This window comes from Empidonax traillii, unplaced genomic scaffold, assembly GCF_003031625.1.
Source record: "Empidonax traillii isolate 1590-97213 ecotype Southwest subspecies unplaced genomic scaffold, ASM303162v1 scaffold534:size827195, whole genome shotgun sequence".
NCBI lineage: Eukaryota > Metazoa > Chordata > Aves > Passeriformes > Tyrannidae > Empidonax > Empidonax traillii.
Genome location: NW_020955727.1, coordinates 261,190 through 288,039, shown reverse-complemented (window position 1 = coordinate 288,039; position 26,850 = coordinate 261,190). Strand labels below are relative to the sequence as shown.

The following is a 26,850-nucleotide window of genomic DNA, read 5'->3' as shown; positions in this document are numbered from 1 at the left end:
CGGGGGGAGCGCCTGGATCTGCCTGCAGGCACCTGGGTGAGGGATTAGAGCAGGGGAACGGGAATATGGGCGGGGAGCAGCAGCCAGGACTGGGGGATGGAGATGGTCCTCGTGGGGGTCATTCCTCAAGTACCACAGCATCAATCCCAGGGCAGTGGCAGAGTCCCCATCCCTGGAGGGATTTAAAAGCCGTGTGGATGCGGCACTAGGGGACATGGATTTCTGGTGGCCCTGGCATTGCTGGGGGAACGGTTGCACTCAGTGGTCTTGGAGATCTTTTCCAAGCTAAACAATTCCATGATTCTGTGATTATGCGAGTGAGGGGGACACAAAATGCAGCCACAGAGTAACATACTGCAGGGGTAGGAACAGTCAGTTCCTCCCAGGAGAAACAGAGATCATGACCTCCTCTGGGATACCTCTACTCCATCCCTAGTGAGAGAGCTCTTTCCCCATGACACCTGCTGAGGACAAGCTGTGCTCCTTCCAGCAGGTGAGAGTTCTTGTGAGCAGAGAAATAACAGCCATACATGAATACTGCTGGTCTCCAAGGGACCACAGCTCGTGGTAAGGGAGCAAAGAGGTCAAGAGAGGCATTTTTGCTGCCTTTTTCAAGCCACACACAAGGTACAGTGGATGCATGCTGCTGGAGGCAGAAGGATCCTGTCCTGGCTCAGCCAGCCTGGCTGCAATCCCATCTCTATCTGCACAGAGATTCCCCATGAACACGCTTGGTCAACAAGGTGTCCCCAGCAGCTGCTCATGGACCTGCACTGGGCACTGCAGGCATGAGCCAAACAGGGTTTAATACACAGAAATGGGCACTGAAGAGGGAGTGCCTCGGGGTTTGGGGCACACAGTGGGTTCCACGGCTGTCTGGGTACTGCTGAAACCATCTGTGGTGGTTCTGGGATCCAGCAGGAGGGCCCAGAGGCAGCAGCGACATTCCCAGCCAGCCACAGCCCTGTCACCTTCTGCTGACCACGGAGGACCTGCCGATGTGCTGGGTGTGCTCGTGCAGGGCTGGTGGGATGGGGGACTTAACGCTCTCTTCGCTGGGGTTTGAATTCTGCTGCAAGTAAACAGTGTTGAGAAACTCTCCAGCTCCTTGCCAGTGGGAGGAACCGGCAGAATCCCTTCCCCTCAACGAGCCATTCCCAGCCTCGCAGTGAGCAGCAGCCTCCCAGCCCCAGAGTACATTTTCCACTTCCATCATTTTCTGCAGTTACTGCTTTCAAACCCATCATAACTCAGCGACAAGACCTTCCTCTGAGATCAAAAATCGTGACTCAATGTGAACAAGTGATTCTCTTGCTGCTGTGTCGAGGTTTGCTGTCTCCTTGCCCACTCACCCACGTATTTCCTCGCTCACTGCCCTCGTTACAGCTCGGCAGCCCTGGCTTTTCAGGGACAGCCCTTAACTCCATTCCATCGGCTGGATTCCATTAGCTGGCTAATCTGCTGATTGCAATCCACACGCAGGATATTTTCTCCTTGCTGTTATCTGAAAAAATATGGGCATCAGTACAGAAGGAAAAAAAAAAAAAACCAAAAAAAAACCCACCCAAAAAAAGCAATTCACATTTGAGGGAGAGGAAATAAATACATTGTAGTCACATGAGGAAATAGTAACCGCAGGGCTATTTTGGGCACAATACATCATGCTGAGGATGATGTGTCTTTCAAGCAGATTTCAAGCCCAAAAGGCACAAAATGTTTTTGGAAAGTAAATTCTCACATACATTAAGCACCATGCCAAGGAGTGGGATCAGATGCTGTCAGGCTTCGCATTTCAGGTTTGCTCGGAGTTTGGACATGGGAAGCCGAGACCCCAGTTAACATCACCCCTTGGGCTTCAGCAGGACAGCCACACACTTAAATCCACAGAGGTGCTTGTGGATCAGGACTATCCTGGATCGAGCCAACCAGGTAGAGCTGGAGGTGATGAGCAGCTCTGGATGGTGGGGGTCACCCTCTTTAGGTAACTACTGACAGGACAAAAGGAAATGGCCTCAAGCTGCACCAGGGGAGGTTCATGTTGGACATCAGGAAGAATTTCTTCGTGCAGAGGGTTGTTAAACATTGAAATGGACTGCCCAGGGGGGTGGTGGAGTCCCCATCCCTGGAGGTGCTCAAGTGGCACTCGGTGCTCTGGGCTGGGTGACAAGGTGGAGATTGAGGAAAGGTTGGACTCGGGGGTCTTGGAGGTCTTTTCCAACCTGTTTTCTCTTAGGTAGAGGTACAATGCTTGTGTTTTGGTGCTCACAGGAGCTGGGTGTGCAGGACCACTGCAGCCATCAAGTGGCACGTGCTGAAACTCATGACCTGGCCCCAGCATGAGTGTGTCCCTGTGGAATGACTACACAGAGAGATGAGGTTTAGTCAAGGCCAGCCACTGAGAGAGGCAAACCTGCCCCCCTGGCCCTCCTCTCCCCAGGTCTGTTCTCAGCAGAGGAGAGCAGGGGTAGCAGGCTCTGAGGCTCCAGTCCTTCCTCTGCTCTTGCTCCCTGCTGCTCTCACTCCTCAGATGCTTGCAGACAGTGAGCATGTCTCTCTCTCCCATCCCTTTTTGTTGTGGTTTCTCCCTTGAAAGCTGCCAGGCAGGGTCCCTGAGCCTGCCGATTGACAGGGCCCTACTACCACAGTCCCTGCTGCAGTGTCTGGGCGGCAGCTCCTCAGCACACACATCCCATCACACTGTAAGAGGCACATGTGAAACACCAGCAAATTAGGGTGTGAAATTATCAGCTCTCGCACCTCCCACTGCTTCCAAACGGGCTGGGGCTGGTTTGGGGGAGATGCCCTGTGTAATGATGCTTCCTTTCATTGCATGGAGATTTTATTTTAGTGATATCCTTCAATCACTTTAAACCAGAAGCAGTTCAGATCCCTGAGAAGCGACTGTGGAATGATGGGATTGACATCACCACGTGTGAGGCATGGCCAGTGCCTGGGCCAGTGGGGGGTCTAAGTGGCACTGAAACCTGATGGATTTGCTGTTTAATGGTAAAAAATAATGTACTGAGAAGTACCTGACTTGTTCTTCCTCTCTCTCTAAGGTACCTACTATACTGTAGGTGTGTAAAGTGCCCCACAAGCTGAGCTCCTACTGGATCCCACAGTCCTTGGGAATGGGCCCCAGCCACGGGAACCGGGTGCCGAGGGCCTTCAGGAAAGGTGGGTGCTGGTGCTCCCGTCTGTCCACTGCCCTGTGTGCCCAGGCGGGGAAGCCCCCCTGGCATTGTGAGACCTCCCCCCACCCCGGCATCTCCAGCACAATTCCATCCTGCATCGTCTGCCCTGCCCAGTTTCTGAGGTGCCCCTCATCGGGATAATCCTTGTTCCCCGGGGTGTCCGTGTTGTCCGGGATGTCTCTGCTCCCCGGAATAGTTCTGTCCTCAGGATGCTCGTGTTCCCCGGGAAGTTCCTGCCCCCTGGGACCTCCGTGTCCCACGGAATGCTCCTGTTTCCGGGACCACCTTCCCCAGGGATCCCCCTGTCCCCGGGACACCCCTTCCCCACGGATCCCCCCTGCTCCAGGGATGCCTCTGCCCCATCGGGGACATCCCATCCCCCGGGACCTTCTGCTGCAGGGATCCCCCTGTTCCTGGGACACCTCTGCCCCCCGAGGTCCCCGCGCCCATTGCGACACCCCTTCCCCAGGGATCCCCCTGTCCCCGGGACACCCCATCCCCACGGGACTCTCGTGCCTCCGGGACTCCCCGCGCCCGGGATGTCCCTCTCCCCCGGGATCCCCTGGGTCCCCCTGGCCGGTGGGCGCGGGGAGCGGAGCGGGGGCGGCCGGGCTGGAGCGGGGCTGGAGCGGGGCTGGAGCGGGGCTGGAGCGGGGCTGGAGCGGGGGCGGCCGGGCTGGAGCGGGGCTGGAGCGGGGCTGGAGCGGGGCTGGAGCGGGGCTGGAGCGGGGCTGGAGCAGCGCGGCGTTTCCGCCGGGCGGGAGGCGGAGCGGGGGCGGCCGCGGGCCGGGCGGAGCAGGCAGAGCCGAGCGGCGCCGGGCCGGGCCGGGGCTGTCAGCGCGGCGAGCGGAGCCCCAGCGGGCCGGGCCATGGCGGGCGGGCGCTGAGCCGGCCGAGCCCGGCCGAGCCCCGGGGCGGCGGCGGCGGCGGCGCCGGGGCCATGCCATGCCCGTAGGGAGAGATGCCTTTGGGAAATGGAGACACTGGATCACAGCGCAAACATGGCGCCCCCGCGGCGCGGCTGCCGCTGCCGGGCTGGTGCCTGCTCTGCTCGCTGCTGTGCGGGGGCATCGCGGCCGGCCCGGACCCCGCATGCCGGCCCTGCGCCCCGGGCTGTGCCTGCGCCGCGCCCGCCTGTGCCGTCAACTGCTCGGCCCGCGGCGTGGAGCGCCCGGGGCCCGCCGTGCCCGCCGCCGCCACCGCGCTGTGAGTACCGCGGGCACCGGGGGGACGGAGCGCGGGCACGGGGGAGGAACGCGGGTACCGGGACGGAGCGCGGGTACCGGGACAGAGAGCGGGTACCGGGGCGGAACGCGGGGACCGGGACAAGAACGCGGGTACCGGGATAGAGCGCGGGTACCGGGACAAGAACGCGGGTACCGGGATAGAGCGCGGGTACCGTCCCGGTCCGGCCGCCGCTCGGTGCCCGCGGAGCCCCCGCGGGGGATGCACGGACCCGCAGCCCGAGCCGCCTCCCCGGGGTTCGGCCCAGACCCAGAGCGGGATAACCCCGTGTGTCCCGAAAGGGACAGCCCGGCGGGGCCGCGGGGCGATGGAGAGGGAGGTTCTGTGCCCGGAGTTTTGATTTCTGGGGGAATGCAGGAGGTTCTGTGCCCAGAGTTTGAATTCAGAGATTCTAGAGGATGGCAGGAGGTTTTCTGCCCAGAATTTGATTTCTGGGGGAATGCAGGAGGTTCTGTGCCCAGAGTTTGAATTCGGGGGTTTTGGGGGAATGGCAGGAGGAAGGTGTTGGGGTGAATGAGTGGTTGGATGTGGGTTAAACGCTGTTAACAGAAAATTCAAAGGTCCTAGCTAACAAATTCAAATAAACATTTGTCCATGGAAGCGCCGGGATGGGATGACAGATGTTTGTGTCCAGATGCTGGTTTTGTTGTTTTGGGAAGATCAATCAGGCATGTTTTGTGGAGGGGCACTGGAATGGTGCACGTGCACAGTCACTGAAGTAAAGTTACTGTATGGCACAAAAACAGACATAAGGGAAAAGTTTGGGTTTGAACCTAAATCTGTGTTCTGTGGGAAGCAACTTTTCAGTTCTTGATGAGGCAAAAGCATTGAGTGATTGAATAAGAGATGACGTGGGGCCCGGCGCAGCAGATGAATCTCACATGAACTAACTTCTGCTGGGATTTCACTACGTTAAGGGTCTGCTTTTCTCTTTCCATATTCTTAACTAAGTTTCCACTTCTTAGTGTCAATACAGAGATACTGTAGAAGTTGTGGAACACCACAGTAAACATAAATTGTAGGTTTTGCAGTGTGTCTGGACTAACCTCAGGAAAAGGCACATCTCTAAATCCAGCAGGCAAGGTATTTTCCAGCTCTTTTCTTACAAGATATATTTAGACTTTTCCAAACAAACCGGCCATTGTTTGTTGCAAAAAGTCCCTATCTGGGAAAGACTGGTTTTTATTAAGGAGTTTCTGGGTTTGTGTTATCTGTTGTTGGTTAGAGATGGGGGACTGCAGCTCCCGAGGCTATGACAGGGGTGGAATGTGCCAGCGCATCGCTGGTCACTGTAGAGCAGCCTCCTGAAGGCTGTGCTGATCTGTCCTTCGTTTGGCTTTTTGTTATTGTTGTTCAGAGGCGCTGAGTTGTAAAAGCTCTCAAAACGTTTTGGATTAGATGCTGTTGTGCAATGACAAAGGGAAGCTGGGCACGAAGCTCCTGCAGGTCAGCAAAACATGGGGCAGGGAAACCAGCTGAAGCAATGGGTGGTGTCACTGATCTTCCCCTGACTCTGAGGGAGAAGTGTTTGTGTGTGGCACTGTGGAGAGCAGTGTGGAAGGGAGGAGCTGTGGGATGGGTGCCTTTGGAACTTCGACCACAGAGTCAGGCAGCACATCATCTTGTGTGTGCAGTCAGCTGAAAATGGGTACTGCTCCCGTTCTCATGGCTGGTGGAAGGAAGATGTGCTGAAGGGGGTTTCCTTTAAATTTACTGCCCTGTTTGACTCCTGTTGTTGGCAAAGAAGGCAGGTGTACTTACACCTTTGTTATTACTGTGAAGGATTTACAGATTCATTTCTGTTGGGGCGAGAGGGGCTCTGACTTGTGGCACAGTGAGGTTACACAAGTGGCTTTGTCTGTTAATTTCATGTTCCCTTTATTGAACACTGACAGATAAATAACATTTTTAATGACTGCTGTCTAGTCTCTCATTAGAGGAAATTTTTTTTTCTCTTAATATCTCAACAAAACCTTTTTTTTAAAAAATTAATTACTCTGAAATGAAGGCAGCCCTAAAGAAGGCCGAGTTCAGAAAATTCCCAGTGCCAAAGCTCCCGGACCCTGTGGCGTGTGTGCTCTCAGCTGCACTCAGCAGTGCCATTCCCTTCCTCTAGCTGTAAAAGTGAGGCCTAGGGATGAAATTCCCCCCCATGTCCAGGGTTTTAGGTGGAGCAGCTTTGGGGAAATAAATGCCAACTGCGGCAGCACCGTTACCAGGAGCCCAGAGAAATGCCCCATCCAAAGAATCACTAAGGAAATCGGCTCTGCAGCTCCCAGACACCACATACCTCGCTGGGAGCAGTCTCCAGGCAGGGACTGGCAATATTGGCCCCTTCCCATGGCCAGAGTCGGGTTCTTGAAGTGTAACACAAAGCCTGGCTGGGACCAGCAGCAAAAGGCTGTTGTTTTCAAACAATCCGCAGCGCACAACTTAAACAACCGAGCTCGAGGAGCGACACACTTCGAGTGGCAGCATTTGCACTTCTGAGCCCCTCCATCCGAGGAACGCTCTGATCCATCTCTTTTTGAGTGCTCTGCTCTCAGCCTTACCGGATTTGGTTCGTGTTTATTCGAGCCTGAGCTGTTTCATGAGCTTTCGTCGCCTTCTCTCGTTCCTCAACTGGAAATAAAGCTCATCAAGGGTTTCCGACTTTCCCGTGCAAATATTGATTCTTTCTGACGCGTCTCTGGTGGTGTGGTAGGTTTGAAGTGGAAATTAGGATCTTGATGTACAAAGACGAGACTTCCTTAGTTTTCCTTCATTGGCATGGAATACTGTTTGTGCCTGGGTGAGAAGGAGAGGCTGGGATCAGAGGAGCTCTGCTGTCGCCAGGCTCTGGGCTAGGGGGTCACAACTTTCCTCCCAAACCCGGCGGGGTTTTTTGTGGATTTGGCAACGAGCCCTGGGGTTGCACTGCCCAGCCGGTGACTTCACCCAACCAAACCTTAAAATAAACAGATCTTATGATTTCATGCACGTTCCTGAACCTGCAGTCTGTGATAGTTTAAATTTCAAGAGTCAGCGACAATCAGTGGATTTTGGTATGATTTTGTAATGCAGGAAAAGCCTTTTCAAGGCTTGAGGTGTCTTCAAAAGCTATCAGGGAAAAAAACAATCCAGTTTAAATCAAACTCTAACTCAGGTAAACCCACAGGCAGTGGAGTATCTGTGCAATAGTGTTCAGGCCACAGAGGCAGAATAGCTCTACTGCTGTTCCTAGAAAAAAACTGAGACAGCCTGGAATGTCATTCTTGTAGGAAGCCGTATCCCAGCAAAAACAAGGCTGCGTTTCTCTTTTGTAAGAAACTCTGGAGGGGGAAAAAGGCCCAAATGAGGTGCTAGATAAATATTTTGCCAATGAGATTCATTCGGCCTATGGAAGGGACCAGTCCCTTAAGCAACTTTACTTATAGTTTGAGCATGAACAAGGAGGCAATTCTGTGGTGTTCTGTCAGCAGAATGGGCTCTGGTGTTCCAGAGGACTGGGTTGTTTATTGTCCTCCTCCCTAAAGCTTCAGAGAGGTCTGAGTGCTGTTCCCATGGCTGAGAAATTTACCTTTCTTTAAAATTAAGATATTTGTTGGTTTTTTTTTTTAATTTATTTTTGGTGGTGTTTAGAAGTGTGTTAAGGAAAACGTCCTGCTCGGTAAGAACAGGCATCCAGCAGCGAGGTGGGTTTGAAGGTGTTCCTGCTCCGTGGCAAAAGTTGCAATTAGATAATCCTGAGCAGCATCAACGTGTGTCTTACTTTCGTGATTTGCAGTTTGGTGCAGCCAAACCTCGTGTACTGTCTGCACTGATTTTTTCCCCTGTATTTCCTGCAATTTTTAAGTTTACCGGTGGTGTTCTTCTGCGTGTGGCTTTTTCCTTGTTGCAGTGAAAATGTGGGTTTGATCCTGCTCTTCTCCTGCTGGTGAGCCTCTGGCAGGTCTCTCTTGTGTTTCACCCAGCGCCTTTCATCCTGCTCTCACAAAAAGTAGATTTAAAAGAAAATCACTCACATAGAAGGTAGAACTCAGAGGGTTTGTTAATGCCTCTCTCCTCGTTTGCCATTTATGGGGTTCCTTGTTTTATCTCTTGTCATGCCACGTTTTCCGCACTGTGGTTTCCATAACGCGTCTCTGCGTCATCCTTTCTCCGTTTCTTCAACGTTTGTTGTCCTTTTATTGTTGTAGTTCAGCTTGATTTTGTAGTTTATTTACTCCACATGTCCCCAAACACTTATCTGAGTTGTAATAAACGAATAAGAAAATAAACAGGGGTGAAGAAGGATGGCTTGGGAGCAGAGCTGTGCATTCCAGTGCCAGGGTGGAGCGGGCTGGGAGCTGCACGGACAGAGGATCTTGCTCGTGCTGTGAGGAGAGTGCACAGGAGAAGGTGGGGGGCTGTGGGGGACACAGCACTTGTGAATTAGTTCCTGCATGGCCAACAGCACGATTTAGGCAGTGGCTGTCAGGCTCGAAGAGAAAATTTCTGTCTCTTCCGCAGTGGAAATTTGGCAGCTCCGCTGCTGGGCTGCACTGGAGCGCTATTGCCGTTCAGAGGAACGGCTGCTGCCCCTCATCAGCCCACCCTCCTCTGACACCCCCCCAGCCCACCCTCCTCTCCAGGCCTTGCAGAGATTTGGCTCAAAAGCTGGAAGCTGCAGTGGCTGCCGGGCTGTGGAGCTGCTGCCCACCCTCCCCTTCTCCCGCTGCCACCTGCATGGACAAGCTCTGCCAGAGGCCAGTGCCTGTCCCAAAGGAGGATGAGGGTGCCACATCAGACCTCTGCAGCCCTTGTTTCTCAGCCTTCCTCTGCAGTGAAGAGTTAGCTTGTTTTTCACATCGAAGCACTGTTCTTTACTTAGACACCAGAGCCAAGTTGGCATCTCTGTTTGCCAAAACTAAAAACATCAGTTGAAATATAACGTTAGTGTTTTGCTTTGCAAAGGGCACAAAACCCAAACCCCATGTGTGTGCAGCCATTCCCATTTTTTAAAGGATAGCTGTCATTAGGAAGAGTGTCGACAATGTGCAAGCTATAGAATTTGTGGTATAATACAGGAACCCTGGCCAGTAAAGATATTCTGTCTTAGAATCCTGCAATGGTTTGGGTTGGGAGGGACCTTAAAGCTCACCTTGTTCCACCCCCTTGCCATGGGCAGGGACACCTTCCACCAGCCCAGGTGGCTCCAAGCCCCGTCCAACCTGGTCTTAGACACTTCCAGGGATGGGGCAGCCACAGCTCCTCTTGGCAACCTGTGCCAGGGCCTGCCCACCCTCACAGGGAAGAATTTCTTCCATGTATTGAACCTAAATTTCCCCTCTTTCAGATTGAACTCATTCCCATGTGTCCTGTCACCACTGTTCCTGATGCAGAGTCCCTCGCTGGTTTCCCTGCAGGCTGTGAGCTCTCCACACAACCTTCTCTTCTCCAGGCTGAACCTTCTCAGCTTTCCAGCTCTTCCCTTTCCTTCAAAAGATCACATCCTTTCTGATGATGTGCAGATAAGCAAAACAGGGATAATTAAAGTGTAATAGTCCTCAGGGAGCTGTTTCTACCGCTCTAACAGCAAAATTGCCCCCCTCAGGTTGGGAACAGGTTCATCTCTTAGGCTTCCTGGCACTAGGCCTTGGAAAAACCTCAATAAGCTGAGCTCAGAGATGAAGTTTCAGATGTGGCATATGGTCTTGTGTGATTCTGTTTAACCTGCTGTCATTTTGAATCTAATTAGCATCCCATGATGACAGTGTGATACTCTGGGTTGGCGACAGTACTGGATGTTCACTCTGTGGTAATGAATCTCCCACCTCTAGCGTTTTTGGGTGTTAACTGTGGCCCTGCTTTACCTCCAGGCTGGGGCTGTGGGTGCCCTCTGGCAGTGCAGGGCTGGGAGGGGATGGGGCTCTCGAGCACTGTCAGGAGAGGGCTGTGCTCATCTGACAGCAGCCACAGTAGTGACAGGGATTCTGGATCCGAGCCGGGACTCAGCCAGCCTGTTCCTGTTCATCCGAAATTGGCCCTGGCCACCACACCACGGCCTTTTCTCCCCTGGTGACAGCTGGGCAGCTGGTGTTCTGCCTGCCTCTCCAGGCAGCTCCTTGGATCGAGAACACGTCTGGCTCTGTGCAGTGCAATTTTGTGTGTCTGATGAAGTCACAGGGTCTAATCACTGGTTTGGAAGGGAGACTTCCAGGGTGGAGTTTGCAGCCTGTGCCCACCTCCTTGAACAGACCTTGGAGCACCTTCTGGTCCCTAAAGGGACGGCAGGAGAACTGAAGAGGGACTTTGGACAAGAGCCTGGAGGGACAGGACCGGGGTGAATGGCTTCCCACTGCCAGAGGGCAGGGTTAGATGGGGAAGAAATTCTTGGCTGTGAGGATGGTGAGGCCCTGGCACAGGTCACCCAGAGAAGCTGTGGCTGCCCCATCCCTGGAAGTGTCCAAGGCCAGGTTGGACGGGGCTTGGAGCCACCTGGGCTGGTGGGAGGTGTCCCTGCCCATGGCAGGGGGTGGAACTGGATGCTGTTTAAAGTCCCTTCAGCCCAAACTGTTCTGTGATTCCGTGGTGCTGTGGTACTTGCAGATCCCCAGCAATGGCCTCTTCACAGCTCCATTGCAACATCCCCTGGCAGCACCTCAGCCCTGGCTCCCGCAGGATCTGAGCTGCTCTGGGCTCCTCTGGCAGGGAGCAGATCCAGGAGCAAAGGAGCAGTTTTCCCTGCAGCTTTGGCTGGGACTGGCAGTGATGCCTCTCCTCCTCTCCCTGGCCTGGGGGCGTGCATGGCATTCCATAAGCACCTTTCCCTGCTGGTGGGGGGAGCCGGGTCCTGCTGGGAATGGGTTAAACGGGTTCAGCAAACCCCGGTCCGGGAGCCGTGGGAGTGGCGCTCTAAAAAGAGGACCCAGGGTGTGGGTTGAGTCCTCCGGAGGGAGGAACCCGAGGAACAGCTAAGCCTGGGAAAGCAGAGCCCAGCCGGATTGTGTTGGCCAAAGCTGTTCGTTTCTCTCTCAAACCACGCCTCGGGAAGGGGGTGGAGTGAGGCCGGGCTGGAGCTGCGGGTTTTGGTTTAGGGCAGGTTGGTGAAAGCATCTGTGTCCTGGTGTGGGGACACTGTGTGTGAGTCTGGCACTGCAGACAGCCCCGGTGGGGAGCTGGGTACGCTGTGACACAGAGCTGGGAGCCCAGGGGATGCATCCTAAAACTGTGACGGGAGCACAGCTGGAAAAAAAACCCATGATGCTTCTTTTTCGTGTATTTTTGTAGTGCAAAAATGTTGCTTGAAGAAGCGCTGGAGAAGTGTCTATTTTTGTACTTCTCCGTTCATCCTCTTGCCTCACAGCTGGCTGGTTGAACACAGCTCAGCCTTTCCACGTGTGGCTTGGAAAAAACAGATGTTCAGTTCTTGTCTCCACTGCTGATGCTCCCAAATGCCACATTTCCAACAGCTGGAAAGACACCAGCACTGGCACAGGGGCCATGGACTGAGCCTGGGGGGTACCTGTGGGGCTTTTTGGCTCTGTTGGTGTCTGTGTGCTATCAGTGGGGCTGTCAGGAGAGCTGCCCACACAAGCCTTACCTTCCAGGGGGTGTACATGGCAGCCCAGGGCTGGCACCCCGGTGTCCTGCTGGCAGCAGGGCTGGCACCATCAGTGTGGGAATGTTCGTGGATTTTCCCTCGTGGGTTGCTTCTGTGCTGGTCCTTAATGGCTTTCACGTGCAGGGGCTGTTTGTGGGCAGAGGGAACCGTCCAGCCACGCTCTGCAGCCCGTGCCAGGCAGTCCGTGGGGTGATAAGAACAATAATCACGGGCCCCATTTGCCACATTTCCTCTCCTGGGGCTTGGAGAGCAGAGGGAGCAGCTGGAAACCACAATGGGATGCGGAGAGGAACCTCTGACAAAAAGTGTTGCAGTCACATCCCCTGTGCTTAGTTATGCTTTGTACCCCCTCAGACACCTCTGCTTAAGCTGTGTTTCTTCACAGGAAGAGGACTGGGACGGGGTTTTGGGGACAGTGACTTGCCTGGTCACCCCCAAACGGATCAAAGGGGCCCAGGAGACCTGGGGAAAGGGTCTGTGCTCTCCCAGAGCCAGTGCAGGCAGTGTTGTCCTGCCAGGAGTGCAGAGCTGGCCCTCAGCAGAGCTGTGTTTCACCCGTCCCCAGATGAGAAACAAAAAGGGTTGGAAAGCTGTCTGGAAAGAGTGAGTTTGCAAAAGGAGGAGTTTGGATATGGAAAGAGCAGTCAACTGGCACCTTTCTGATTTCCTGTTGTTGTACCAGCTCTGGGATCTCGTAGCTTGGGCACAGTGAAGGCACAGCAAAGGGGCAGCTCTTACCTGAGACCTGCAGGTGGTCCAGGCAATCCTGAAAGAAAGCAGAGATTTGGAGTATGGGCACTTGGCTTTGAGGTGTTGGCAGAGCTGCTGCCGTTCCGGTCTGTAAATGATTCCAGCAGGATGTATAGTGGCCCCTCAGTGTGATTTGTGTCACAAAACTGCCCTTGCACCCAGGCACAGCACAATTAAAAAAGAAATCTTCTCCTATTCCCCAAACTGAAATGCAGCGCTCATCTGAAATATGATGCAGAGTGATTCCCTGGGAGAAGAGTTTCCATTGGAAAATATCTTGGCTCCCGACCAACCCTCTGTAAAGCAGTTGTAGAGGGCGGCTCGTTCTTGCTACCTGGGTGATTTTCTGGGGAAGGACTGTTAACATGAGCAGTGAGTTGGTGAAGCCATTAGTCAGGATCCCATCTCAGCTCCTTCACTAAACGGTGAAAAGAACATTCCCTGTCCTGCCAGACTCGGGAGGCGACTGGAAGTAGAGAGCCATTGCCACGAGCAGAGTGGCGTTGGCCAGGGATTCATAAGTAATGAATTAAATCTGTGCAGAGCAAAGGTTTCCATCGGAGTGTGGGAGCGTTATTTTACTCCTACAGAGGGAAAACATGAAGTCAGTGGCTTTATAGACTCAGCTCTGCAACCTCTGATTGCATGGATGGATGCAAGGTTTGGATCAGGAGTCTTAAAGAATTTAGTGTAGACAAAACTGAAGTGGGAAAACAAAAGCTAGAAGAGGCCAAGGGTTAGGCTGTATTAGTCTTTGAGATTAGTCTTTGAGTTGTGTTAAGAAAATTCACTGTAACTGTGGACTGTGTTTCTACAGCAGTAAGGAAGGGCTTTATTAAGGAAAATTAAAGAGGAAAACTGCTGCCCCTGTGTGCAGGAAAGCTGTCGTAGGGCATAGCACAGATCAGGCAGCACCATGGAGACAGAGCTTAAACTGCCTGGGTGGCACTTGAGGGCCTGCTGGACTGACACAACACAATTCCCAAGTTTTAATTGAGAGGGAAGACACACCCAGTTTTCTGCAGGGAGTCCCAGGAGCATCACTGGTTCCTGAATCTGTGTTTCATACAACACAAAATAACAACTCCAGTAGCCCAACAGCCTGACTGTGAAAACTCTGAGCCCCAAAGCTCTCGCTGCTTTCCCTCTTGTCACTCACTGCATCCAGCAATTAGCCATTTCTTGGAAAACTCTGCCTTTCCAGCGCAGGAGAGTGAACTGTCAGGTAGCGATGTCACTGGCCTTGGATAATTTAATTTCTGATGACATGCACAGATTGCATCTGATGTGACCACAGATTCAATTTGCATTAACTTGGATTTGCTTTGCATGGTGTACAGTCACCCATGTGCAGCCACGCAGGTTGGAGTGTTACCCCCTGCACAATTTAGTCTTTGCAGCAATTAAAGGGTTAATCTGGCCATCACCTCTCTAAAACAAGCCAGCAGAGCCCACTGCTGCTCTGTCTTCCTGTGGATTAGCCGTGGCACATCCAAGTCTGTAGCTTGATCCCGTCACTTCAGAGAGAACTGGGAGAGTTTGGAAATTCATCTCCAACACCCCCACTCCCGCAGCAGCCACAGCTTCTCCTGAAGTAGATCCACTCTGTAGCTGCTTGGCAAACACATTTCATAAGTCATGGGAGAGTCCTGGATCTTTTCACAGGATCAGGGAACCATTTAGGTTGGGAAGATCATCGAGTCCGACCTTTGACCAATCCCCGTTTTGAGGGCAGGCAGCCCTGCTGGGGATCCTCTCCTCTTGCAGGTGGGTGCTCTGGGGCACCTTTTCCTCCCTGTGCAGACTGACCACAATTGCTCTGTTCTCACAGAGCGGGGAAGTGGCCCTGGAGCTGGTGTTCCATTCCTTGGCTTGCTCTGCAGCTCCTGGAAGCTGCTGGGTTGTGCAGCAGCCATCGAGGCTGTGGGCGAGGCCAGGGATTGCTTCCCTCTGTCCTGCTCTGCTCCACACTCAGGGAATTGAAGTGCATACCTTGGTTTGGGAAGAGAGCCGAGCTACTGGGGGCAGTGTTGTCTAACAGCTGGAACACGGAGGGGGAAGCAGGACAGGGTTTTGTTTTCACTGTGACCCTGGTGGTGTGGGCTGGGCTGTCAGTGATTCTTCTGCATTGGCCGCCCTGACTGAGCGATGGGGCTGGGAGTATTGTCCTGCTTATTTATGGGAATTAAATGCTTGTGGAGGGCTTGAGTGCTCGTCTGCTGCATAAATGCCCTGGATTTCTAATTCCTGCTTGCCTGGTGCTCTGCCATCCTTGTGAGAAGGCAGTAAAACATCCTATACCAGCTCCTGGAAGGATGAATCTTTACTCTGAGCAAAGTGAACAGCAGGGCAGCAGATCAGAGGTGTGGACTCACTTTGACAGGCTCACTGGTACCCTCGGTCCTGCCTTCCCACCCCTGCTTGTACTTCAGCTTCCTCTTCCTTGTCCTCCAAACCAAACACACAACCTTGTGCATTGCGGATACATCCTGTGTGGCAGGGCTGGAGCCAGCAGGATCCCACTGTGCTCTCAGAGCTAGAGAACCATTCATTTTGCTTTTAAAGCATCTGAAAAAAAAAAAAAAAGTTCTGTTTTCTGCCCAACTTTATTTTCTGTTTCGTGGCTGTGCCATCGGTTTCCCAGACAGAGACATCCCAGCCCCAAATGGGAAGTCAGCGATGGCTCCAGCCCAAGGGGAGGCACCAGTTCCTAAGAAGAATGTGGCTGTTCCCTGTGGGCTCCTTGGGGTGGAAGGACATGGGGCTGGGAGTGTTTTCCTCGCAGGAGCATCCTGGGGAAAGGCAGCAGGCACAGGGATGGATGTGCAAAGTGCCTCCCAGTGAGGTCAGACTCAGCTCCGAGAGCCACCCCATGTCCCGGGCTGGGTGAGCTGCTGTGCCTTGGGAATGCAGGGCTGGGCCTGGATCTGGGTCTGGGTTTGGGATCAGGCAATCAGGAATGCAGGGCTGGGCCTGGATCAGGGTCTGGGTTTGGGATCAGGCAATCAGGAATGCAGGGCTGGGCCTGGATCAGGGTCTGGGTTTGGGATCAGGCAATCAGGAATGCAGGGCTGGGCCTGGATCAGGGTCTGGGTTTGGGATCAGGCAATCAGGAATGCAGGGCTGGGCCTGGATCAGGGTCTGGATTTGGGATCAGGCAGTCAGGAATGCAGAGCTGGGTCTGCTGACTCCGGTTTTGGGATCAGGCAGTCGGTAGCTCTTGGCTGTGGTGTGTACAACAGGGTCCCTGCTGCGAGTTGTTTGTTTAGTGCTGGCTGATTGGAGGGAGAGGGGACTGGCCCTTTCCCCCTCCTTAGGGGTGCGTTTCACTGTTGCAACTGGAGTTGGAGGATGTCTTGATCCTCTGCCTGATCAAACTGGGTGAAGGGCACGAGGAGCTGCATCCCTGCAGTGCCACTGCCCAGGCAGCCCCGAGCTTGGCTGCCAAGAGAGGGCTTTGGTCCTCAACACCATGAAACATGTTTCAGCAGCAGCAGTTTCTTCCTTTATTGAATCTAGAGCAGAAAATCCCTCAGCAGGAGCTCGAGCTTGACTTGTGGCAGGGATGGGACCAGTCTTCCTTCTGACTGCGAATCAGCACTAGTTTCTTTTAACTTTTTGGGGTCCTAATTCTTGCTGGCTCACGGGCTGTCTGGCAGTAGAATCACGGACTCATAAAGGTTGGAAAAGCCCTCTAAGTCCATCTAGTCCAACCATTCCCACAGCACTGCTGTGTTCACCACTGAACCGCATCCCCAAGTGCCACATCCACATTTCTTGAACACCTCCAGGAATGGGGACTCCACCACCTCCCTGGGCAGCCTGTTCTAGTTCTTGACAACCAGGAGCAATTCTTCCTGATGCCCAGCCTGAACCTCCCCTCCTGTTTTTCAGCTGGGTAAGGCTGTAAGAGCTCGGTGCACAGAGTAGGGGAGTTGCCTGAGGTCACACAGGGAGTTTGTGTCTGAGCCCAGCCCTGAGCCCTCCCAGTCTTCTGAGGTGCAGCTGAGCGTGACAGGCACGTGGGATCACACGTGCACGCCGAGGTCTTGCAGTGTGAGATGACGTGCTGGGGGTGCACGTGCATCCAGCTGCCCCTGCAGCTTCTTCGGGCTGACAGAGACGGATCCACTTTGTGTGCTGGTCCCAAAGGCAGCACAGCTGAGATTTGGGTTGTTTTGGAGTGGAGAGAGCAACATCTGGCCATTGCATCCCTTTGCCTGCTTGTGAGGGGCTGGCCCTGCTCTGGCCCTGCTGGTGTCCGTGTGGGTCCTGCCTCAGCAGGTCTGTGCAGAGACCACTGGCTTCCAACAGGACTCATTTAGGTACGTTTGGTGTGACAAGAGGAGCAGCATTTCACCGTGAATCTGTGCCAGGGCTCTGGATTAATCATTACTGCACTTAATGGGTTGTAACTCAAAGCAAGAACCATCCACACCACCTGAGGACTCCGCAGGCCAAGCCAGTGGGTATCAGATGCTGGCACGGCTCTGCTGCCGGGAACTGGGGCTCCTGCAGGGCGGGAGGGAATGGAGAGCCATGGTTAATAGGTAGGATGGAGTTAATCATTCACTGAATTCCTGAGCTACACACAGTATTTTATATATACTGAGCTACTCAGTATTTTTTTTTTTTTTGGTGCCTTGCTGGAAAGGAAATGGGGGTATGTGAAGCAAAACCATACTTAACAAGTCACAGTAGCCCTGGTGTGTGTAGGATTTCTTGCCTTGTGCTTAGGGTGGAGCTCCCCTGTGAGAGGAGAGGCTTGAATGATCTGATAGAGCTGAGCAGGGCTGGGATATTTGATATATCTGCACCTTTCAGTGTGGATGCTTGGGCCAGGGACTGGTGGAGGAAGTGTCTGGCCTTTCACCTGCCTGAGACCCAAGGCAGAGATGTGTATTTTTCTTGCAGCAGTCAATCACCAACAACTCGAACAGAAGTGGGAAAACTTATCTTAATTAATAAAATAGAAGGATGCAATTACTTACTGGAGTCCAGCCCTGCCAGCCAAAACATGAGTCAGCTACCTCTCATGAATCTTGAGATTAAAAATAAACCAAAAAAGGCCAAATGTTGTTGCCTTCTGTATTTTGAACCTGAACTCCCATGTGGGACTCATGTGGAGGCATCTATACCTCTCAATAAGGAGATATAGAGGAGTAAAAGACCAGCAAAATAAAAGGGAAGGAAAAAGTGGAGATTATAATTTCATGTCATGATTCTAGGAGACAGCTTTAGGGAACCTACCACTTCTTTTAGGACAAGATTGAGTATATTTCTAATTCTTTTTGGGGTAAAAGTGGGTTGTCTAGAGCCACATACTGTGAGACCAGATACAGGAGTTGGTTGGGATTCCAGCGAGGTTGATACAGGCCTTGAGGTTGCTAAAGAAACAGCTGAAATCTTGAGGGTCAATTTTAGAGGATTGATCATGCCATCACATGGATTGTATGACATCTCTGCTGTTTAGAGGTAAATATTTAATCTGTGGGGAACCCAAGGCTGGTCTGAATTCTGTACCAGACAGAGTTTTCTGTCAATCCAGGAATCCGAGTGTGCCCTCCTCTCCCTCCCAGCCCTGATTCACCTCCCAGGCATCACTCAGGCCTTGAGAAATTTTATCCCTGAGCTTGTTTATGCCTCTTCCTGAGGCAGAAGAGTGGTTGCAGAGTCAGCAGTGGCGGTGGTTACGGGGTGGCTGCAGGGTTGGGATGGTGGTTACGGGGTGGTTGAAGAGCTGGGGTGCGATGTGCCCAACTGGTGGCAGATTTACCCTCTTCCTTGGCAACAGCTTCTTGCACGTTTTTTTTCCTGAGGCTGAACTCCCAGGTAGGATGAGCCTGCTGGCTGTTTCCAGGATCCTCTGGGAGCAGCTGCTGTGCAGGGAGGGGTTTCTGGAACCAGCTTTGTGGTTGCATTTCTTGTGGAGTCTCTCCCAGTTCTGTCCGTGCCGTTAGTGATGTTCCCAGCCCGGTTTGCCTCGTCCATTAAGATGAAGCCACAGTCTGGCAAGGAAGGGGAGAGGTCCTTCAGGGAGAATTCTGAAGTCACCCAAATCCACAGTTGTGAAAGACTTTTCCTGGTAGCGAAAGTGTTGATTGCACAGGGTGTTCCATGAACCACTGCCCCTGTCCCTGCTGCCAGGCTCCAGCCAGCTCAGTGCCCACAGCCAACCAGTGTCTGCTGGTCACTGCTCAGAAAATGAATCAAAGGAGGAGAAAAATCCTCAATCTCCCAGAAGCACAGGGCCAAGGATTGATTCCAGGAGCGTTGCTGCAAGTGCAGAAGATCCTCGCTAGGTCAGGAGAGGCCCCTCTGCCATTCCACTGTTGCAGTTGCCCTTTAGCTGAAGGAAAGCCATAGTTACACTCCCTTTTGCTCTCTGAATTGGGGGATGCAGCATCTTGTCCCTACACCCCTCCAGTGGCAGGTTTGCTGGGGAACTCCTGTCCCAGCTCTGCGCACACCCAGCACTCTGTCACTCACCTGCCACTCTGCTGCTCTCCTGTCTGCTGTGACGGGCAGGTAGAGAGAAAGAACAGCTAAATGTGAGCGAAAAATAACCCAGCTGGTGTTAGCCGTGCTGCAAAATGTGTTAGCAGTTCAACAATGGCCTTAAATGCCGAGTGGGATCCAATTTAAACCCGTAAAAGTGAGGAAGTCCGGACTTGGAGCCTGTTCTTCTACCTGTGTTAAGAGCCATGCATGGAGTAGCTGTGGCATAAACAGCCTAGGAAGGTGTTGGGATTTCTTTTTGCTCGTTAAATGCTTGTCATTTGTTTCCAAGGATTTGATTTTATTGCTCCTCCTGTTTCACACAGCGGGAAATTAAGAAAAAACCCCAACACACAAGACACAGATGCAAATTTTTATTTGCTCAAATGAGTCTGAATGTAGGAGCTGGGGCTCCAGGTCGCTTCACAAAAATGTCTTGATATTTGATGATTCTGCATGTAGTAAAAATATATGAAATCCATGCTCAGGCCTCTGAGACTGATCTTAGAAGTCTTTTCCAACTGTGGTGATTCTGTGATGTCTTTGTGTGCTACAGGGGAACACCAGTCACAAGTACAAACCTCTTTGTGCAGTTACAACCCAGGCTGAGTGTGGACAAAGGGTGGTTATCTCACTCTGAGTGCCTTCCCTTCCCTCTTCCCACCCCTGGAAGTGTTCAGGGCCAGGCTGGATGGAGCTGTGGGCAACCTGGTCTAGTGGGAGGCGTCCCTGCCCGTGGCAAGGGGGGTGGAATGAGATGAACTTTAAGGTCCCTTCCAACCCAAACCATTCCACGGTTCTGTGATTCACTTCATCCGCTGTCAGCCTCAGCATCATCCCTCTCCCTTAGAAAAAGCTTCCTAACCTCTTGCTCTCCCTGAGCCCTTCCTAGGCTGTCAGGAGAGTCTGAGCCCCTGGGTGAGGAGCAGGGACAGGGCTCAGGGCTCTGCGGCGTGGCCGGTGCGGGCTGTGCTTGCTGGGAATGCTCTGCACGGGGGAGCTTTAGCCAGACATGGCAGGCAGCTCTCAGAGTTTTCTTGGCAGGAGGGTGTGGAAAATGTTGGAAAGGAAGAAAGGAGCTCAGGCAGTCTGTAGGTCTGTCTGCCCCGGGCTGGGGAGCTCTGCACCGCGCGCTGCTCCCGCCCTCTGCACTCACTGCCCGCTCGCACTGCCTGTGCGCTCCTGAGCTTCTTGTTTGGAGGGAAACAGTAGCTCTTTGATAGTCTTCCAAGGGCTAAGATGGGATAGGCAGACTACTTATTGGGAAAAGCCTTGGGGTCTTTGTTTTCCTGCCCCCCCCTGGCTAACACAGGGCACAGATCCCAGCCTGTTTGTTCTGACAGGGTGAGCCAGCGTGGGCTGAACAGGCAGGACTGGGCAGCGATCCCAGCATGACTGAGCTGAAAAGGGACCTGTTTTGTCTTTTAGGGCATGACCCAGGACCTTTTCTGCCCACAGGTGCCCGGGCCATGGCTTTCCATCTGCGGGAAAGCAGCATTCCCAGCAGCTCTGCCTGCCCAGGCACACACAGGGTCCTGAGTGGGAGCTCCAGAGCTCACACCTCCAATCTCTGTCCTGTTCTGGGCTCCTCACTGCAAGTCATTGAGGGGCTGGAACATGTCTGGAGAAGGGAACAGAGCTGGGGAAGGGTCTGGACCACCAGGAGCAACTGAGGGAGCTGGGGGGGCTCAGCCTGGAGAAAAGGAGGCTCAGGGGGGACCTTCTGGCTCTGCAACTCCCTGACAGGAGCTGGGGGAGTCGGGCTCTGCTCCCAGGGAACAAGGGACAGGAGAGAGAACAACCTCCAGCTGTGCCAGGGGAGGGTCAGGTTGGACATCAGGAGGAATTTCTCCATGGAAAGGGTGGTGAGGCCTTGGCAGGGGCTGCCCAGGGAGGTTTGGAGTGCCCAGCCCTGGAGGTGTCCAAGGAAGGCCTGGCTGTGGCACTCAGTGCTCTGGGACAAGGTGGGCACAGGGGGAACTTGATAATCTCGGAGGTCTTTTCCAACTTAAGGAATTCTGAGATTCCGTGATTTGTCATTGTCCCAAAGAGATCTGAGTTTAGTCTTGCCAGCAGAAAGCAGCAACTCTTACCTGGCAGATGTGCAGAGAGCACACCGTGGATCAGAGTCACCCTCACATCAGCAGCACGCTGGAGGATTCAGTTCTTGCTCTATGGCATCCCTTTCCTAGTGCACTGGTGATCCTTTCCATCCTAAACTCTGCTGCAATGCTGGATTACACCCTTAAGAGCAGTGGCTGTGGTGGATTACATAATCCCTGTGCACGGAGCCTGCTGCAGCAATCCAGTCAGTAATGTCCTTTTGGATCCGGGAGGAAGAGGGATGCTATGGAAACCTAACTTGTTATTATTGTATGGGAATGAAATTTATTATTTCGCTCTTCTGCCTCAGTTTGTGATTACAACATGGAGCAATTTTTAGCCTTGGCAGGAAGGTGATTTAACATGAGACCAAAGATGCAGCTTAACTCGGTGTCTGCCGTAAATCCTGAGGAGTGACGGTGCTGTCTGAGCTCGATGGGCCTCGGGAAATGCGCGGACCCTCCTCCTGCCAGCAGAGCTGATGGAAGGGCTGATTTATGGGTGTCATACTTCTTGACGTTGCTTGGTGTGCAGAGGATGTTTAATGAGACCGTGCAGAGTCTCTGAGCGGAGCCTGGGAAGGGATCAGACGGCATTTACGTGTCCTGCTGTGCCAAACCTGCTCTTGGGAGCCTTCCAGTCTCGGCAGAGCTCGGAGCACAGGCTGGGGATGGTGCTGGCAGGGCAGAGCACACGGCATGCCCCAGCTTGTTGGGCCACTCCATCTGTGCCATTTTATTTGTCTTGGCCTTGACTTGGTGTTTTGTTGCTCCTTTCCCTGTTAAACAAAGCAGATTTACTGGTGGTTTGTATGTGCCGCTAACACCCTCTGACACAATCACCCTCGTGGGTTTTCATGTCCTTCTCTTTCAGAGAAGAGTAATTCTGTGTTCAGTAACTGAGCTGAGCCATCGTCCAAGACAGTTGCCCGAACCTGAAGTGAAGCATCAGCCTCCCCAGAGACTCCTCTCAGCACCATCAGTGTTTGAGTCACCTTGTGCCAGGGAGGGGGCTCAGCTTTGGGTGTCTGTTTTATTCAACATAAAGTGAAATAACGACAACAAAAATGATCTGTTTACTGAGAAAAAAAGCTCTATGAGCTGTAAGGGGGATGACTTTCTCTTTTTTAAGATGTCTGGGCTGCTCTGGGAACTTCTGTCCCTGTGGGTCTCTGATGGTTCATATCTTCTTTTTTGGTGTGTGCTTCACTGTGTGCTGTGTGTTGCCTTTGGGTGTTCAGACTTAGCAGTCTCAGCACTGAACACCTGTAGTTCAGGTGAATCATCACAAGACCTGTGCTTGGGACCTTTGGGGAAAAGAGCAAATTGAGGAGGGTTTGAGTAATCAAGCAGAGATTTCTGAGGGGAACAATGAGCTCTGGTGTTGGTCCCAGCATGTGCTTGGGTAGGGAGTAGGCAATAATTTAATATATTTTATCTATTTAGTATATTTTTTAAGCTGGATGTGCCTGTACATATTGACCTGGGAAAGAAACATCTCTTGGTTTAGCATATGCAAAGAAAAAATAACGGGGCATCGTATAGGCTGACTTGGGTGAGGTTCATCCTGGGGCACAGAGCCAGCACAAACACGGCCCCTGAAACCGCCTCAGCCTCGCTCTGAGGTCTTGAGGGGCACAGAGTGTTTCACAGGCTTTGTTTTGGTCTTGTGCACAGTGCAATGGCCAACCCTGGCCGGCTGAACCACGGCCTGGGACATCTCAGCACTGATGTGGTGGCGTGGGCAGATGGAGGAATCGAAGTGGGGACTCTGGGATGTGCCCTGTCCTTGTCAGTGCGATTAGGAAATCAGGGGGAAACGGCGTCACAAAAACTGCAGGGAAGGGCTGCTTGCCAGAAAGATGGAATAATTAAAGAAAAAGAGTGGCTGCAGTAGAAGGAAAAATGCTGATTGTGAATCATGAACTGTCCGTGACTTTCCTGCTGTAAAAGGTTGAATGGTCCAGGCTGTGTATTTGTGCTGGCAGGGACAGACCTCTACAATAACAGCCGTACCCTGTTTAGCTTTGCTACTATTTGGAGGATCCGTGCCAGGACTTATTGGAATCCCCCAGGCAGGCCTTTAGAAGATCTTTTAAAATTGGTGGGGCTGTGGGATCAGAAACCCCTGCTTGGTCTCCAGAGAAATTGGCTTTGTTTAAAAACAAAATCCACAGTAGGATGCTGGAGTGTGGTGAGACGTTTCGTACGGCAGCAGTTGATGGGATGGGGAAAGCAATACCTCCCAGCAGTGTTTGCAGGTATTAAATCATTAGGAAGATTAGCAGAATTGCAAGACCTTCTTTTTTTTTTTTTTTTTTCCCCCTAGAGTTTATTCACCATAATGATGTTCCAAAGTCAGCGTGCTTGTAGCAAGCGTGGGTAGAGCCCCTCTCAAATCTTCGTTCGCGAAGCCTAGCCATGATGATGATGATGATGATGTTCCAAAGAGTGGATTATAGTCGTTGGTCCTGTGAGAGGAGGGAACAGACACAGACACCGTAGTGATCCTCCCTTTAACAGATCCCTGATGTGACCTGTAGCGTGAAGTGAATGGAATTATCCTTTCTCTGATTCCTCACAGAAAAATCATAGAATCCTGGAATGGTTTGGGTTGGAAGGGACCTTAAAGACCATCTGATTCCAACCCCTGCCATGGGCAGGGACACCTTCCACTAGACCAGGTTGCTCACAGCCCCATCCAACCTGGCCTTGGACACTCCAACTGTGTCTCTTTTATGTGTTTACCTTGAGGAAGAGACATCCCTTTTCCGAAGTTGATCGGAGGAAGGGATCTGCAGGAGCAGGCAGCTCCTTGTGAGGAGAGGGATGTGGGCCCTGCCAGTCTGCCACACCAGCTCTGTCCCTGCTGTGGTTCCACTGGGAAGCAGACTGGCCTCTTTCCTGTAGGCTGTGGAATGGCTGCTGTGCTTTCCTCCTGTTTTTCCCCCAGGCTGAGCTGAAACAGATGCTCTGGAGATAACGTGTGACCTACCTACATGTAGGGAGAACACTTGTGCCAGGGTGGGATGGATGATGCCTGGCACTGAGCTGGGAAAGTTGTGGAGGATCAGAGCTAGCTGTGTCCTTCCCCAGGGAAGCATGGAAGTTCTCCCCAAGAAGCAGACACCTGCGTTCTCAGCCTGGGGTGGCTTTTTCCCATCTTGTCCCCTCATCCTGGGGCACGAGGAGCAGGGAGCTGGAAGTTCTACAGTTGCTGAAGGTCGTGAAGCAACACAGAAGCTGTTTTACAGCCAGCAGACACAAGCCCAGGAGGGTCAGACTGAGCCAGAGGTCAGAGGTGAATTGTTTTTGTTGCTCTGGACAGGTGGAGGTCAGTCCCTGTCAAGGAGAGATGAGCTGAGGGGAGCAGTGTAAAGCAGGTTATCTCAAGGTCAGCTGCATCTGTTCAGGATAAGCCAGTGACTTGACTGAAGCGTTCTTCCAAAGCCCTTTCCAGGGATCTGTCCTTTGGTCTCCACCCCATACCTCCAGATATGTTGCATACTGGATTTATCAGCTCCTGATACTTGGCAGAAGTGTGGACAATTATTTGTCTCAGGCAGATCATGTAAAAGCTTTGGCTCTCTCCTATCTGGAGTTTAAATTTTCAAAGGAATGGGTAAGAGAATTAGATGTGCAAGTCCTGTTTAACCCATGAGATCCAGAACCTTCCTTTCTGTGGTGTCAGTCTCGGCTTGTTCCAGCTGTCTCACTGCTGAGGTGTCCCCTGTGCCACCTGAACCCTTGGAATGCTGAGGGGCCACTGGCAAATCTCAATGTACAACACGTGGAAGTGAGTGGATCCCTGGGTGGGTCCAGAGGGTGGGCAGGCCCTGGCACAGGTCGCTCAGAGAAGCTGTGGCTGCCCCATCCCTGGAAGTGTCCAAGGCCAGGTTGGACGGGGCTTGGAGCACCCTGGGCTGGTGGAAGGTGTCCCTGCCCATGGCAGAGAGTGAAATGAGATGAGCTTTCAGGTCCATTCCAACCCAAACCATTCTGTGATTCCATGATCTTGTGCAGGGAACAAATGAGTTGTTAGGGTTTCCAAACCCGTTCCAAGGCCTTCTGGAGGGGCAGCTCTGGTGCCACACTCGGGGTCCTGCCGGGGCCCCAACAAGCAGCTCATTTCCCTTTGTACCTACTTTGGGGCCTCTGAACATCAGCATTTTTTTTTTTAAGCAGAAATATTCTGACTGCATCACAGAAGACTTTCTAATGCTAAAAGGAAGCAGCCCAACCACACACATTATTAATGCCAGAAACATGCAAATGCCTTTTGTACGGGAACCAGCAGGTCTATATTGGGTTCTAATTGGTTTTTGTTTTCAGAAGGAAGATGTTTAAGGTTCCGTAGTAGAGAACATGCTCCAAAAATATTGGGAGCAGAGCCCTCCAACCCAAACAACCACACTTGAAAAAATATGGGGGAGCTGGTATTGGTACCAGCACTGGGACAGGGGGATTAGGGGAAGGCCTGTCCTTTGGCCTCTCGTAGACCATTCCCTTTGCTCCATCTGTCCCGCTGCAGAGCAGCCTGGCTCTGGGTTTTACCCCTGATTTATGGCACAGAACGTCGACCAGAGCTGCTGTTTAATGAATTCCTTGAGTGTTTCTGTTCCAGTAGGGATTCGGGGGCCTGACTTTGAATTATGGAGCCTTTGTGCTAAAGAGATGTTTACAACAGTGACTTGGAAGCCCTTTCTCCCAGGGAATCATGGAAATACTGTTATCTCAAGCTTCAGAAGGAACTTCTGCATGGAGACCACCCAGGACTCAGGCCTACCTGCCACCAGAGCACCTCTGCTCCCCCTTGTACCTGGGAGAGACAGAGAAATCTGGCACAGACTGGGCTGAGTCCTCATCCCCTGGAAGCGCTGGATCCCCTGAAACAGCTGCTGATGAGCAGAGGTGGAGATGTCCTCACCAGGGAAGGTTCTTGCTCCGTTTATGGTATCTTCAACCTGATGGGTAGCAGAGCTTTGCTCTTGTTTCTGCTGGGAGAACATCCCTTCCCGAGGGCCTGCAGGCTTTTCCCTGGTTGCTGTAGTGCAGGACTCGTTTCCCTTCCATACTCGTGTCACTCCTTTCCCTGATGCTTGTGGAAGCTGCCAAGCGTTTCGTTTCTTCCTCCCCCGTAGCTGTGTCTCCATCCACTGCTGTTTGTGTTCCTGCTTTCCTTTAGAGGCTTTTTTGGGGTTTCTTGAACATCAGTTGCATTTTGATAACGTTTGGGTCCTGCCAGTCAGTGATCACTGCGTGAGGGGAGGAGGGTGATGTGCAGACAATGCCTGTGCTCTGTCCCCTCCCCCAAGGCCATCCCAAGCAGAGCAGTGCCCACCAGCAAACCCTTTTAACCAGCAGACCTGTAGCTTCCCTGCCCTGCAGACTGTGGTGGGAAGCAGTCGAGGCTCTCTCCAGCACCTTCTGCTGCAGAGGGCTGGGACAGGCGCTGTGTTTCGGAGGTGATGGAGAA

General features: G+C 52.7%; 1 protein-coding gene across 2 annotated transcripts in view; it reads left to right on the top strand.

The window, feature by feature from the left end:
- The first annotated feature begins 4,075 nt into the window (after positions 1-4,075).
- Positions 4,076-26,850, top strand: part of PKD1 (polycystin 1, transient receptor potential channel interacting) — a 77,953-nt gene continuing 55,178 nt past the window's right edge. For both annotated transcript variants that reach the window (XM_027897237.1, XM_027897236.1), the window contains exon 1: positions 4,076-4,400. In XM_027897237.1, the coding sequence (XP_027753038.1) occupies positions 4,156-4,400 (245 nt within the window). In that variant the 5' untranslated portion in view covers positions 4,076-4,155. The remainder of the gene's footprint in view (positions 4,401-26,850) is intronic.